The sequence below is a fragment of the Schistocerca piceifrons genome, chromosome 4 (assembly GCF_021461385.2).
Source record: "Schistocerca piceifrons isolate TAMUIC-IGC-003096 chromosome 4, iqSchPice1.1, whole genome shotgun sequence".
NCBI classification, from domain to species: Eukaryota; Metazoa; Arthropoda; class Insecta; order Orthoptera; family Acrididae; genus Schistocerca; species Schistocerca piceifrons.
The window spans coordinates 547949439-547966817 of record NC_060141.1 but is presented as its reverse complement, the minus strand read 5'-3'; the positions used below and the strand labels follow the sequence as shown (position 1 = coordinate 547966817).

Below are 17379 nucleotides of genomic sequence, written 5' to 3'. Positions count from 1 at the left end.
TTAAACCTCATCTATTTCTTAGTCACCAATTTAGATGTTAAGTTTTTCACTAATCAAACTTGTGCTGCTCCTAATTACTTTCATTGTTCTTCTGTACTAATTAGACTGTTAATTTCATCCTACAGCCCCAGTAATTCATCTTCACTTTTACTGCAGATAGCAATATCATCAGCAAATCTTATCATTAGTATCCTTTCATCCTCAATTTTATCTTGCCCCCAAACCTTTTTGTTATTCTGATCATTGCTTCTTTGATGTATAAACTGAACAGTAGTGGTGAAAAATTGCATCCCTATATTACACCCTTCTTAATCTAAGAACTTCATTTTTGGTCTTCCATTCTTATCACATCCTCATGGTTTTTGTACATACAGTATATTGATTTTTCAAGTCATGCTTCGTTATCAAGTGCAACATCAGAATAGCCTCTCTCGTGCTTTTGCCATTCCTAAAGTGAAACTGATTTGTCACCCAAGAGAGCCTTAATTTTCTTTCCATTCTTCTGGTTATTCTTCTTGACATTGACTTTGATGCATGAGCTGTTAAGTCAATAGTATGATAATTTTCACACTTATCTGCCCTTGCTATCTTTGGGATTGGGTGGATGATATTTTTCTGAAAGTCTGATGGCATGGCTCCAGTTTATAGATGCTGCATATCAACTTCTGAGGTCGTTCGCTTACATTACCTCCCTTCCCCACAACGATTTTAGAAATTCTGAAGGAATGTCATTGATCTTTTCTACCTTATTTGATCTCAAGTCTTCCAAGCTTTGTTAAACTTTGCCTCTAATACTACTTCACCTAGCTCTTTCATATTGACTCCCAGTTCTTTTTCTATAGCATCAAACAGACACAAAGGCCTTCTGTGTACTCTTTCAACCTATCTGCTCTTACCTCTGTATTTAATGGTAAAATTCCTCTTGCACTCTTAATGTTGCCATCTTCACTCTTAATTTCACCAAAGGTTGTTTTGATTTTTCCATGTGCTGTGTCTGTCTTCTGACAACCATTTCTTTTTCATTCTTGAAATTTTCCCAGTAACCACTTCTCTTTATCTTCCTAGCACTTTCTATCTATTTCATTCCTGAGTGACATACCTGAAGTGACAAAAGTCATGGGACACCTCCGAACATTGCGTTGGACCTCCTTTTGCCTGGTGTAGTGCACCAACTTGATGGCACAGGCTTAGCAAGTCGCTGGAAGTCCCCTGCACAAATACTGAGCTATGCTGCCTCTAAGCCATCCACAAAAGTTTTGCCAGTGCAGGATTTGTGCATGAACTTTTCTCTTGATTATTCCCATAAACGCTTGATGGGAGTCATATTGGGCAATCTCGGTGGCCAAATCATTTGCTCAAACTGTTCAGAATGTTGTTCAAACCATTGAGAACAATTGTGGCCCATTGACATGGTGCATTTCCATCCATAAAAATTCCATCATTGTTTGGCAGCAAATGGTCTCCAAGAAGCAAAACATAACCATTTTCAGTCAGTAGTTGGTTCAGTTGGAAGAGAGGACTCTGTCCATTCCATGTAAACACAGCCCACACCATTATGGAGACACCACCAACTTGCACAGTGCTTCATTGACAGCTTGGGTCCATGGTTTCATGGGGTCTGGGCCACACTCAGACCCTACCATCAGTTCTTACCAACTGAAATCAGGACTCATCTGACCAGACCACAGTTTTCCAGTCATCTAGGGTCCAACCGATAGTCATGAGCACAGAAAATATGCTGCAGATGATGTCCTGCTGTTAGTAAAGGCACTTGTGTTGCTCGTCTGATACCATAGCCCATTAATACCAAATTTTGCTGCACTGTCCTAATGCATACATTCACCATACATTGGTTTCTGTTGTTATCATTGACAACTCTTTGCAAAAGCCTATGCTCTTGGTTGTTAACTGAGGGTCACTGGCCACTTAATTGTCCATGGTGTGAGGTAACACCTGAAATTTGGTATTCTTGGCACATTCTTGACACTGTGGATCTTGGAATACTGTATTCCCTAATGATTTCAGAAAAAAATGTCCCACACATTTAGCTCCAACTACCATTCCATGTTCAAAGTCTGTTGGTTCCTATCATGCAGCCATAATCTTGTCAGAAACTTTTTCACATGAATCACCTCAGTACAAATGACACCTCCACCAATTCAGTGCCCTTTTATACCTTGGGTACACGATACTACCACCATCTGTATATTTGCATATTGCTGCCCCTGACTTTTGTCATCTCAGTGTTTATTTCTGGATTTCTATCTTTCCCTGAACAGTTTTGGTACTTTGTTCTTTTGTCAATCAATTGAAGTATTACTAATGTCACCCAAGGTTCCCTCACTGTTACTTTTCTTGTGCCTACATTTGTCTATCATTTTCTGTTACTGTCGTTTTTAGAGATGTCCCTTCCATCAACTGAACTGACTGCTGTGGTATTTGTTATTGCAGTATCCACAGCCTTAGAGAACTTCAGATGTACATCATAATTCATCAGTCATTCAGTATCCTGCTTCTTTCCACTTGGGTTCTTGTGGATGATCCTCATAATGCCAGCCTACTGAAGTGTGATCTGAATATATACCTGTTCCTGGGTATGCTTTAAAATCTGATATCTGATTTTAGAATCTTTCTCTCTCCATGACATAATCCATCTGGAATCTTCATGTGTCTCCAGGCCATTTCCAAGTATACCTCCTCCTCTTGTAACTCTTGAATTATGTATTAATTATTAGTAACTGAAATTTATTGCAGCACCCATTAGCCTTTCTCCTCTCATATTCCTATGACTGAGCCCATATTCTCCCATAACTTGTTCTGTTTTGTCCTCTGCTACCAAGTTCCCGTACCCCCAACAATTAATGGATTTTCCTCTCCCTTTTGATACTGTATTACCGATTCAAAGTGCTGCTACACTTTATCTCTCTCTTCATCTTTTGCACTGGCATGCATACCTCAACTGTTGTTGTTGCCTCTGATTTTGCTATCATTTCTGATGAGAATAATACTAGATTCAAATTCCCACCTGGCCATCCAGTTTTAAGTTTTCTGTAATTTCCCTAGATCACTTAAGGAAAATGCTGGGATGGGCCCTGTGAAATGGCACACCTGTTTTCCTTCCCCATCCTTCCTGATCCAGTATTGTGCTCCGTTTCTGATCTCATTGCTGACAGGATATTAAACTTTAATCTTCTTTCCTTTCTTTGATAACTTTCTTATTATTCCCCGTCTTTCAAGTTTTGATGTTTTTTCAGACCCCTGAACTGTTAGCTCACTTAGTTCAGATACTGTGTTTGTATTTTATTTATTTACTCAATTATTTATTATAGTTTGTTTCCGAATTCAAGGAAAGTTTGTACATTTAGCATCATATGCTTCACGTACTCATCAAATGGTATACTCTTTTATTCATTTTCAGCCAGAGAAGAATGTTTATTTGTCTTATTTATAACTATGACCTCAATTTGTTTCTTTATCATTGATTTTAGGTCATACTTGGACTAATATGTCCATTTTATATCGTCACGCAACTTGAATTCAAATCCAAAGAAGAATTGCTCCTGATGCCTCAAACTGAGGAAGAGCATATGGTTGGTCTCGAAGAAGAAACTGAAAGTGTAGAAGGGCATACAAATGGAGGACATAGAAACACAGAGCCTGATGCAGAGGTGTGTATTTGCGGGCACTGTGTCATGCAGTAAATTGTATTGATGTGCTGATGGTTGCTACACAGTGCTGCTTTGGCTGAAAGCGATTATCTCATTTATTAGAATAACTTTGCTGTGTCATAACATTTAGGCTTTTATATAATGTGCTTTGCATTTCAAATTTAAAATGACTTAAAAGCATATTAGAGCTACTATTAATTATGAATTTATGTAAATTCAAATCATTTAGTGATTTACTTTGCTTGTAGCGGCAATAGCTAGACAAAGTATGATTACAAAGTATTCTCTGCATTGTTCATAAATATAAGTAACTTAATTTTCAATAATAATTCTTAGAGCTGATAATTATTAGCTTGTTGACACTAGGATTGCAACTGTTGCAAGTCTTATAATTTTTAATACTTGACATTTCACCGTAATAGTGTAGTTAAACTAGAGGTAGTCATATTCATCTGCAGGATAAGAGAAGAGCTATGCAGTTCAAAATGACTGGTACAAAAACAGGGAGATGAAAGCAAGGACTATTACCTTTTTTCCAGAAAAGAACCTATAGTCACATCCAGCACTTTATGATCTATTTATCAGGTGGTAGAAGATCTATGCACAAAAAAGGTGATACAAACATTAGCTCAGGTGTGGGTGGGTTCTTTCATTTGACAATGGAAAGAAGAGGCTTGGAGAAAATAATACTTTTTCAGGAATTAAGTATGAACATTATCGACAACACTAGACCATGGCAGACTTCACCGGACAGGGAAATGAGAAAATCCAGTACTTTTCAAACAGTATGGACAATTCAGCATGAGGTGACCTTTAAATGCTGATTCATAATATTGTACTGTTACCATTTCTAATGTTATCCCAGCTGATCTTCTAGAAAGCCTTCCACTATATAGTCCAAGAATAAGCTTTTGCACCTTATGGAAGTTCTAATTGTAGGTAGCTTTTACTCCTTATACAACAGGAAAAACTATTACATTTTTACATCACAACGTTAAGTAAATGAATGAACATTCAAAAATTGAATAATAGTAATATAAGTAAGATATTATCAATAGATATCAAATGGAAAAGGAGCATACAATACACTATTGTTAGGAATTATCACATTATTCATCTCGAATACTTTGAGGAGGCCATGAACAAGCCCATATGACAATGGCTGAGCCAGATCAAATTCTGAATAATTACTAAAAGGACACAATTTTATAAACTGTATCAATTTTAGGATACTTCAATATGTATTGTTAACAGGATCTTGAATATCCCTGCTAAGAGCAGAAAAGTCTTCAACTCGGATTTCAGTTTTTCACTGGCTGCCTTCAGTGCTCTGTTGAAAATTTATGCTGTGGATAATCTCATTTATTCCATGTTCTCTTCTCTTTTTAGAGATGACGAAATCCCTGGTCACCAAAACCTATTGTTTGTTATCTTGCAGTTGTACCTAAGTCTGCTACTGCCTTGTCTGTAGAAGATTATTCTGTCTTTGATCATATGTGATAAGTTAAAATGGTGTGCTTAACTCATATATCTGCTTTTCACAAACAGCATACTACCACTTGAGCAACCTGAGCAAGCCTCATGGGCCAACTCAGATCATCCTTCTCTCCTTTTCTTTCCAAACCATGTTGAAGATATCACATTGACTAGCATCTCTGAGAGAAATGATATAATAGAGAGTTTGGCCTATCTTGAGCCTCATTACTTTTAATGAGCAATAATTCTCATACTCTTTACTGAGTGTTGATTGTACACACATCAAAAAAAGTTTTGCATCAGCCCAGTTCCCAGAATTCCTGAAGATAGATGTTGACTGTGGATACTGTATCACAGACACAGTCCCTTTCACTGTTCAGAGATGTCACTAAACCCACCAAAATATGTAAACAGCCACGAATAAGCAGCACCTAGGTATTAGACGGAGGGGGTCTGACAGCTGGGTCAGTTCCAGTCATTCCACCAGGAAGGAGGTACATGGCTTGTGTAGTCTGTAGTTCAATGATGCCTATATGGTCAATACCACGGTTTGATCACATCCACATTGTTACTTTGTGCCAGGAAGGGCTCTCAACAAGGAAATTGGCCAGGCGTCTCGGAGTGAACCAAAGTGATGTTGTTCAGTCATCGAGGAGATACGGAGAGACAGAAACTATCAATGGCGTGACTCGCTCAGGCCGCCCAAGGGCTGCTACTGCACTGGATGACCGCTACCTATGGATTATGGCTTGGAGGAACACTGACATAAACACCAACATGTTGGATAATGCTTTTTGTGCAGCCACAGGACGTTGTGTTAAGACCCAAAACTGTGTGCAATAGGCTGCATGATGCGCAACTTCACTCTCAACGTCCATGGCGAGGTCCATCTTTGCAACCACGTCACAGTGCAGTGCTGTACAGATGGGCCCAGCAACATGCCGAATGGACTGCTCAGGATTGGCATTACATTCTTTTCACCGGTGAGTGTCACATATGCCTTCAACCAGACAATCATCAGAGACGTGTTTGGAGGTAACCCAGTCAGGCTGAATGCCTTAGACACACTGTCTAGTGAGTGCAGCAGGGTGGAGGTTCCCTGCTGTTTTGGGGTGGTATTATATGGGGCCGATGTACGCCGCTGGTGGTCATGGATGGCGATGTAATGGCTGTATGATACATGAATGCCATCCTCCAACCAATAGTGCGACCATATCGGCAGCATATTGATGAGGCATTCATCTGCATGGATGAAAATTCGCGCACCTATTGTGCACATCTTGTGAATGACTTCCTTCAGGATAACAACACTGCTCAACTAGAGTGGCAGGCATGTTCTCCAGACAAGAACCCTATGGAACACGTCTGGGACAGATTGAAGAGGACTGTTTATGGACGTCATGACCCACTAACCACTCTGAGGGATCCACGCCAAATCGCCGTTGAGGAGTGGGACAGTCTGGACCAAAAGTGCCTTGATGAACTTGTGGATAGTATGCCATGACAAATACAGGCAAGCAAGAGGACATGCTACTGGATATTAGAGGTACCAGTGTGTGCAGCAATCTGGACCACCACCTCTGAAGGTCTCACTGTAGGGTGGAATGTGTGGTTTTCATGAGCAATAAAAAGGTTCGAAATGATGTTTACATTGATCTCTATCCCAATTTTTGTCTACAGGACTCTCAGAACCGAGGTGATGCAAAACTTTTTTTGATGTGTGTATGTCACAAGTTAAGACTGTACAGTTGCAAAGGAAAGGGAAGGATCCCATAAAAATTATAAACTTTGAGTCAGCAATTGAAGTGGGGTCAGATGGCATAAGTGGCAGTGCATTGCCCACAAAAGATACATATCTCATCTTGAGCCCCGATTCATCTCACAGTTTTAACTTGGTCACAATCAGTAATTATATACTCCATGTAGCAAATGAAAATTCTTTCTCAGTGCTCTATCATTAATTGTGTTTCATTTCAAAGAATATTAGTTTCCATAAGTATAGTAGTGGTAGAAACATTGTCAGTGCAGACAAAGAGTAATAATTCACTTATTTACTTAAATACTGGTACCTTTAATACTGACTATCATCAATGAGAAGTGATGGTTGGCAACAGATTTAATACATTATTTATCTCAAAAATGTTGTTTCCTTTGCGTTTGACATGTTACCTCAGCTGATTTTCAAGAAAATACTGGCTGTTTTGATGATCTGTGTTGTCAGATATGGTTTCACTTCAACTTTAGCTGCATGGTCAAACTAGGATTTCAGGGTTTTTACTGTCAATGTAGATAGTTCTGTTTGCGCTAAATAAAACATAATAATAAAAAAAACTGACAACAAAGAGTGTGGCATCAAAGTCAAGAGTAGGACATTTAGGTATCAGTGCAAGCACTGTGGGATTGTGGCTCCGTCAACAAAGTTCTATGGCGATGGTGTCAACAAACAAGTCTCTTGTTGGGAGAAACATGTTCCTTGCCATACTATGCTGAGAAGTAAATATATAGACAAAATCAAACTATGGAAAATCCAGAATAGTGTAATGACAGTATTATGAAAAGGATTGATTGCTACTCACCATATGGCGGATATGCTGAGTCACAGATAGGCACAACAAAAAGACTACCAAGTAAGATTTTGGCCAGAGGGCTTTCTTCTGAATGAGTGTGTGTGTTGCCTCATTCAGAAGAAGGCCTTCTGGCCAAAAGCTTATTTGTTTAGTAATCTTTTTGTTAAGCTTGTCTGTGACTTAGCATCTCTGCTACGTGGTGAGTAGCAGTCTGTCCTAAAATATGTTTTATTTGAAAAGCTCTAAGAGTTTTCACATAAAAGATTTGAGGCATTATTTTTCAGAATGATTTTGTAGATTAATTGTTAGAAAAATGCAGTTGATAAACAATGGACAAAACAGAATGGGATAACAAGATAAAGTTGTTCCTCAAAAATGGTAATGTGGAATCAAAGTCAGATTGTGTTGCATACTTGTTGTGAAATAAGACTGAGGGCTTTGAAAGCAGCTTCTGACATATATTCCAAAATTTGGTTCTTTGAACAATAATAACATTTGAAAACACTTTGAACAATAATAACATGTGAAGTGAAAGAGAACTGGTTTTATAGTATTAAAAAAACTATAGTGTGATTATAAACTGCAGTTTTTATCTGCTCAACTCATAGGAGAAATGGTTACAGAAAGAAACACTCAGACAGATTGCATTGGGCAGTGCAATATGAGTAGAACAGCTAAACATGAGAGCTTGCACACCAGTGACCATTAAAAACTGGAGGAGAAGACAGCATCAGTCAGAGCATGAATTTGTGCATTATACTACTCTTCCGTAGTCAAGCTAGTTGATGAAGGCTTCAGGGTTTGCCTCTATGGGAAAGTTAAATGAGGATACCTCATAAAGAGACTTGGCTTTCTGAGAACTCAATACAATGGCCATAAGCAGTCTATTTTGTTGTGGGAAAGAGAAAGTAATCACTTAAAAGCAGACCTGGGCTGGAGAATCCAGAACTAGTCAAGAAATGCAAGAGTGTTGGCTGCTATTCCAACAGACACATGGTCCAAACTGTCCTGAAAAAAATTCATTTTCATGTTTTTTCTCTGGTAGACACTCAATAAATGCAAAAAACATTCTATTGGTTAATTCTTCACGCTAAAAATACCATAAACTTCCTTCAGGTACATCTATGGCATCAGATTTTTGACATACCTTTAATTGTTGATGTAAGCTTTATTAATGATTTCATCTGTGGCTGCACTCTTGTGATGGTCTTCATGTGTGTAGCTTTCAAGAGACATGTGGCACCTTTTTTAGGATGTTACTGCTCCATGACTATGTTGGAAGTGCCATTACAAATTAGAACCCAATCATTTTCAAAATTTACAGATACATTTTTTTGTGTTGCTGAGCAGGCTGTTTCATCTGTTTTGAAGAAGGATAAATCCAGAGGATCTTGTACTTAAAGTCTGGGAGAGAACTGTGCTCCATTATAATATTTGTAGTGCATTTTTTGGGTTTATCATTTTAGTACACTTGAGAAACAGAAAGTGAAGTTTTGATATGGTATGAAAAAAGAATGTATCAGAATCGAGATTAGAGTGTTCCTTCATGAAGCAATGAATTTAGTGCATCATGACAGTGTACTGTATTACTCATATCTGTTGCACTAGAGACTGAAATTTAATTTAGTATTTTTAATTTGAATGGACATATGTGGTAAAACGTGCAGATGATGTACCAGTATAAAAATCTATAGCAGTTTTGTGGAAATCAGTACCCAAGAAAACATATGAGGGCTCTTAAAGTGCAACCTCATTATAATTACCTTATAAATTCTGTTTAAATCATACCTGATAGGCTACCTTAGCACTGAGCATTTAGTTTTATGATCAAGAATATCATTATACCATGATGCAATCCACAAGTCAGGAAATTACTTTTGTTTCTTGTAATGTTCCCCTATATTTGTATTGTTGGTCTGTTTCTCTAGTGTCACTTCATTTATACCTTTTCCTCCAAAAAAAATATGATAATCAAAGAGGAAGATAACTTGTCGCACCAAAAAGTCATGGCACAGTTTTTCTTTGTCTGCATTTGTTTGAGGAGAAAAGCTCTCTCAAAGAGACAGACAGCCAGTAAAGAAGAGGCACAAATAATTTTCATGGGAAGTAAACCAATGTGGAAATGAATGAATTGAGGAAGTAACATGATTTTCCTTCTGGGTAGGCAGATTCTCTCAGTAATTTAACTGCATTATCAAGGGTACACCTTACTCAAAATTATATGGTGAACTATTACCTGTTGCCATTACTGCAGTGACTGGGCTAGGGATACACTCACATACTCTGCAGTATATGTTCATCAGGATTCTCACCAAAGTGGCAGCAAAAATTTTGAGGAGTCAGGCAAAAATGACTGGTACAAAAATTTTCAGTGATAAGACAAACTAACAAAGCAACTGCAGAGAAGTTTCATAAGTGGAAGCATACATATGTTTTGGACTCCTATCGATTCTAAGAGTGCCTAACAATGTTAAACATAGCTTCAGCTGTAGGACTGCACACTTGATCAACACCAAAAATCTTGAATAGAGAAGATGATGTGTTCAGTAGATGTGTTTGCAGGAAGGACATTATTTTTTGTTCTGCATTGTTGCTTATGGTGAACACCTCAGTCTCAATGCATGTGAAGAGTGGCAGGGAAGAAAGAAAACTGTCTAGTTAGTTAGTTAGTTGGTTGCATGTTCCATTGATCAATCGCATGGTACGGTAGCCATTATGATGTGGAACGTGTCAAGTGCACAAGAAATGCACATATAAAACAAAATTTTTTTAAATATATATATTACAATACAGAGTTAAAGATTAATATTTCTATTATTTACCCCATTTCCTTAAATGGCGCAAAATGCATATACTATATTTATAGATTAATTTATTCCTATTCAAGAATTCATCTATGGTATAGAAGGAGTTGTCAAGGAGATATGATTTCAATTTATTTTTGAAGCTATTACTGCTGTCTGTCAGATACCTTATTTCACCAAGCAATTTGTCGAAAAATTTTATAGCAGCATATTTTACCCCTTTCTGTGCCAAAGATAGGTTGAGCAAAGGACAGTGTAAGTCTTTCTTTTTTGTGGTATTATAACCATGAATGTCACTGTTGGTCCATGTTTTTGAGAACAAATTTCATTAGTGAGTATATGTTTTGTGAGGATGTTGTAAGAATTCCCAATCTCTTAAAAAGATGCATACAAGATGTGCGACTATGAACCTCACACATTATTCTAACCACTTTCTTTTGAGCAGTGAATACTTTTTGTCTAAATGTTGAGTTACCCCAAAATATTATTCTGTATGACATCAGAGAGTGAAAATATGTTAGCTTACTAATTTCTATAACCTTAAAATTTTCAATTATTCTGATTGCAAAAGTTGCTTTAGGAGATCCAAAATATGAATTTTCCAATTAAGATTCTCATCTATGTGCACACCCAAAAACTTAGTATGCTCTACCCTGTCTACTGACTTCTGCTGATGTGTTATATTTATTGAAGGAACTGTACTTTTTGCAGCAGAAAATTGGATGTACTGTGGTTTTTCAAAGTTTAGAGCAAGCTGTATCATGCTTGAGACTCTTTTCTGTATGACGTTTTGTTACCAAGCTTTGCATATCACAAAAGAGAGCTGATATTAATAATAAGTATTTTCTACACTAGGTAACTCCATCCACAAGAATAAAGAATTTTGGCAATTAAACATAATGTTCATCTTCTGCATGAAAATACAAGGCTCCAAACTTGTGTGTTAAGAAGAATTTACATAGAAATAATTCAGTGTGATTTTATTCTTACAGACCTTATTAATCAGTTTATAACTAGTATTTGTTATGGACAATTGAGTGTGGATTGAGAAACACGTTAGTCAATGTAATAATTTTTAATTAACAGGATTTAAGTATCATGGGCAGAAAAAAAACTTCTAATTTTATTTTTTAATGTGTAGCAAAATTAAGATACATGTTTTTTATGTGTGTTTGAAATTTAATTAATTCAAAATAAAAAGTAAGTTATGCATGTACATTAATCAGCAGTCACCATTAACAATAACAGTGCTCTCAGTAACACCAAACTCTACAACTTTTAGACCAATCACATATTCTATATAGGATAGCGCACTTTAGATCAAAAGTGCAGAGGAAAATGAGAACTGTTATTAGTACTGCAAACAGATCCGTTAACACTGTTTCTGATAACTCCAACATCACATATTTACTCTGAATCGACTGTCATTTGGCATGATTATGTTCTGATTTGTTTCACATTCTTTGGATTTATTTGGCCAGTGATCAATTTATCATCCACAGTATCTGCAGTAAATTATTGTTTTCATATAATTCAGTGAGGATTTGCTCATTCTAGTAGTTGTACATAGACATATGTGCTGCAAGTCATTATAAAAAACAATAAAAGAAACTGTATACTTTCATTGCAATTCCATCAACTTGGGATGGTATTGGTACAGATCATTCAGTAACCAAATGAGCTTCATGAAGAAAATATGTACTGGGAACATTCTGTGTAGCAGGATATGAACTTGGCACTTCTGTAAAATTTTAGATGGTATGGGCTGTATTGCCTTTTTATTTGTGAACTTAAAGATTAAAAATCAGTTCTTATGAGGTATGACCAAATAATATGTGGACTGGTTTGTTACTAAATTAAATTGCAAGTAACTGCATGCCTATATCCATGAGTCAGATGCCACCACTGTACATCACTACCTTCCTAATCTGATGAAATTGAGAAGCCATTTTTAGATGTGTCAGTGTGTCATATCTTCTCAACACTCTAAAATCCTTCAAACCATTTCTGATTTAAATATGTAAATATAAAGTACAAACAGAAACTCATATAAAGTACAGACAGAATTTCATAAAAAGCACTGCAAGAAATGGATAAGAAAATATATTTATATGCATGCTAAAAGCCTTTTAATTTGCTTATAGATCTTGTGTTATGATTATTTACACATGAAATTCATAATTACACAGCACTTTGACAGAGCGTCCCAGCACGCTGCTGAAAATCTGAGCGTATGGATTAGGTTCCCAGATATGTGAGTGGCTCGAAGACTTTTTAAATAATAAAACCCAGTGTATTGTCCTTGACGGTAGATGTCCATTCGAGATGGGGTATTGTCAGGAGTGCCCCAAGGAAGTATGATAGGACTGGTCTGTTTCTCTATATACATAAATTATGTGACAGGTAGGGTGAATAGCAATTTAAAGGTTTGTTGACGTTTGGTGTACAGGAAGTGAATGTAGGAAGATACAAGGTGACTTGAACAAAATTTATAGTTCATGTGTTGAATGGCAATTTGTTCCAAATGTATAAAAATGTAAGTTAATGCAGGTGAGTAGAAACAACAATACTGTAATGTTTGAATACAGCATTAGTAATGTGCTGCTTGCCTCAGTCATAATGACTGAACATCTAGGCGTAATGTACCAAAGTGATATGAAATGGAATGAGCACATCAGGTTGGTACTAGGGAAGGAGGATGCTCGACTTTGTTTTATTGGAAGACTATTGAAAATGTGGAGCTCATCTATAAAGGAGACAGCATCTAGAATGCTATGGTGACCCAACCTTGAGCACTGTTTGAGTGTTTGAGATTCCCACCTGGTCAGATTAAAGAAAGACATTGAAGCAATTCAGAGGCATGCTGCTAGATTTGTTGCCAATCGGTTCTATCAGCATGCAATTATTACAGAGATGCTTCATGAAGTCAAATTGGAATCCCTGGAGGACACACAATGCTCTTTTCACAAGGCACTGTTGTGGGAGTTAGAGAACCACCATTTGAGGTTGAACGCAGATTGATTCTACTGCTGGCAACATAATTACATAAGGACCATGAAGATAAGATGAGAAAAATTAGGGCTCATATGGAGATTTATAGACATTTGTTTTTCCCTCACTATGTTTGTGAGTGGAACAGGAAAAGAAATGGTACCCTCCACCATGGCATATACACTCCTGGAAATGGAAAAAAGAACACATTGACACCGGTGTGTCAGACCCACCATACTTGCTCCGGACACTGCAAGAGGGCTGTACAAGCAATGATCACACGCACGGCACAGCGGACACACCAGGAACCGCGGTGTTCGCCGTCAAATGGCGCTAGCTGCGCAGCATTTGTGCACCGCCGCCGTCAGTGTCAGCCAGTTTGCCGTGGCATACGGAGCTCCATCGCAGTCTTTAACACTGGTAGCATGCCGCGACAGCGTGGACGTGAACCATATGTGCAGTTGACGGACTTTGAGCGAGGGCGTATAGTGGGCATGCGGGAGGCCGGGTGGACGTACCGCCGAATTGCTCAACACGTGGGGCGTGAGGTCTCCACAGTACATCGATGTTGTCGCCAGTGGTCGGCGGAAGGTGCATGTGCCCGTCGACCTGGGACCGGACCACAGCGACGCACGGATGCACGCCAAGACCTTAGGATCCTACGCAGTGCTGTAGGGGACCGCACCACCACTTCCCAGCAAATTAGGGACACTGTTGCTCCTGGGGTATCGGCGAGGACCATTCGCAACCGTCTCCATGAAGCTGGGCTACGGTCCCGCACACCGTTAGGCCATCTTCCTCTCACGCCCCAACATCGTGCAGCCCACCTCCAGTGGTGTCGCGACAGGCATGAATGGAGGGACGAATGGAGATGTGTCATCTTCGGCGATGAGAGTCGCTTCTGCCTTGGTGCCAATGATGGTCGTATGCGTGTTTGGCGCCGTGCAGGTGAGCGCCACAATCAGGACTGCATACGACCGAGGCACACAGGGCCAACACCCGGCATCATGGTGTGGGGAGCGATCTCCTACACTGGCCGTACACCACTGGTGATCGTCGAGGGGACACTGAATAGTGCACGGTACATCCAAACCGTCATCGAACCCATCGTTCTACCATTCCTAGACCGGCAAGGGAACTTGCTGTTCCAACAGGACAATGCACGTCCACATGTATCCCGTGCCACCCAACGTGCTCTAGAAGGTGTAAGTCAACTACCCTGGCCAGCAAGATCTCCGGATCTGTCCCCCATTGAGCATGTTTGGGACTGGATGAAGCGTCGTCTCACGCGGTCTGCACGTCCAGCATGAACGCTGGTCCAACTGAGGCGCCAGGTGGAAATGGCATGGCAAGCCGTTCCACAGGACTACATCCAGCATCTCTACGATCATCTCCATGGGAGAATAGCAGCCTGCATTGCTGTGAAAGGTGGATATACACTGTACTAGTGCCGACATTGTGCATGCTCTGTTGCCTGTGTCTATGTGCCTGTGGTTCTGTCAGTGTGATCATGTGATGTATCTGACCCCAGGAATGTGTCAATAAAGTTTCCCCTTCCTGGGACAATGAATTTACGGTGTTCTTATTTCAATTTCCAGGAGTGTAGATGTAGATGAAATATGTAATAAAATGAAAATTGTAAAATAATAACAGGACAGAATATGTACTTCAGGAGATGTAATTACAAGTGATGCCAACAGACGCAAGTAAAACAATCTATACCTAACTTGCAGAACTATTAGTTCCTTCCTGAAGGAGGAAGAAGTAGGTTTGGGGAACGTTACAAGGAGGGAGAGGTCACTCAGATCCTGGACTGTGCACTCAAAGACATGAGCAAAAGAAAAATGAAGACTTCAGGCAGCAGAACTCAGGTTTTTCAGAAGAGCAGCAATATATTACTAAATAGCTAAAATGGTCATTTGATCACAGTTGCTGGTTGCCTGTCTAATGGCTTTCAGGGGCAAAACATTTCTTCTTTTTTTCCTTGTGCCTTTGTCCCACGTCAGTGCAAGGTCAGCATGGTTATTAACAGATGTGGCATGTTTAATTTAAGGGATGGCTAGATGCCCTTCCTGTTACTGTCCCATACCTCCCAGATTGGAATGTGTGTACGCTAACTGTCTGTATGTATTGTTATTCATGTGGAAGTGAGCAAAAGTTGATAATCTCTCAGGCGATTCAGTCTGAGGCCAGTGCACCTCTCCATCCCAGAAGTAGTGCTTTAACATGCACAGCTATCTGGGCAGGTAGGGGCAACAAAAATTGTATTTTCATTATTACATATAATTACTGATCAAATTTAAAATGCTGTCATAATCTACTCTTTAAGAGGTATAATCTCACAGTGAATGTTTAACACAATAAGTATTGAAGCCAGAAACTGTCTTGCCTTGAAGTAGCATAACTCACAGTGCGCAAATTCCTCAGTGTATGTTCATCCAATACTGGAGAATGAGACCACTTAATGACTTCCAACAAACTATACACATAATTTCAAATACTTTTAAAGCTTTCTCTCATTGACAACCTCACAAAATAATGAATGAAGGGAAAATAGCTTATCATGTAATACATTTTCACTAGTCATGCAGTAAAACTATAGAATCAGACATGACATTTTAACTTATTACTTCTTTACTACCAATTAACTCTACTCGCAACACATTCACACCAATATGCACATGTACCACTGAATATAAAAATGTAAATAGTTCTCAATAGCTGTCCAGACAGGAGCAGAATTCTTTGATGGGCCAGAACTGGGGGCCAGTTCCACAAATATTTGATGGACCATGCCATGCCTGACAGATCTAGTGCCTCAGATTTGAAAAGAGGCTGGCCTCCTCCTTGTGTGGTGTAAATTGGTGTTTTTTTGTGACTTATCCACAGTCCCACAGCTGCAGTACATGCTTGGCACGCCAAAGACAATGCATTTTATGAGTCCCTACTATGTCTTGCTGAAAGTATATTGTACAATACAGCATTTGTAAGACGTTATTTGATTGTACTACATTTTTAGGTTTTGAAACTCTTTAATATTGTCAAGAAGAATTATGTGTGAAAGCACGAAGAAAACTGGCTGTTGTTGGATATGTACAGTATGTACTCATACATTTCTCAAAAGAAAAACCACACAAAATGAGTTAAAATATGGCTTGCCACAAGGCAACATTCCATCTGATTCATGGGAATTCCTGTGAGAAATGTGAAGGTTTAATATGCTAGGAAGAGTAAAATAATTTGTAATAGCGTTATCTGTAAAATGACAGACATAACACAGTTACAAGTCATACAAGTATGAACATAGTACAAGCGTCATTTTATGGGCTCTCACCATAAAGTTAGTTTATACAATTCATCCCTCTCCCCAGCTTCATGCTTCTTTCAAGAGTCCTACACTTCTCTGAGCTCTTTGTTCAAATTATTTAAGGTATTTTAAATGTCTTTGCAGCTACAAGAAGAGGTGTATTTTTATAACCAAACACATTTTTTTAGTTGAAATAAAACATTATCTGTGGTCTATAATGAAACACATTTACAATTTGGCTTGCTTTGTCATCGATTTCCATTATATTTTGTGTCCGATTTTCACTCACATCAGGAAACACTATCCGCTTGCACATTTTTGAGGTATCCACTCATTTGGCAATGTTTTTTGTACCACAGTTTCAAAGACAGATTTAAAATACCTATAATTATTATAAAGCAGCCTCAGATAATATGGTCTCGTAAATGATTCTTTTTTTTCTAAAACTTCTCAGTTGTAATACTATCTACAAATGTTTCTGCCATCTGTTTTTATGCCCTTTTTCTACATTCCTGTTTGTGTAATGTTCATATATTAGTTTTCACAAACAAGGTGTTCCACTGTAC

General features: G+C 38.5%; 1 protein-coding gene across 1 annotated transcript in view; it reads left to right on the top strand.

The window, feature by feature from the left end:
- LOC124795998 (transient receptor potential cation channel trpm) overlaps positions 1–17379 on the top strand; it is a 186217-nt gene that overhangs the window by 130063 nt on the left and 38775 nt on the right. The window contains exon 14 of the mRNA XM_047260080.1: positions 3489–3668. Within this exon, the coding sequence (XP_047116036.1) occupies positions 3489–3668 (180 nt within the window). The remainder of the gene's footprint in view (positions 1–3488; positions 3669–17379) is intronic.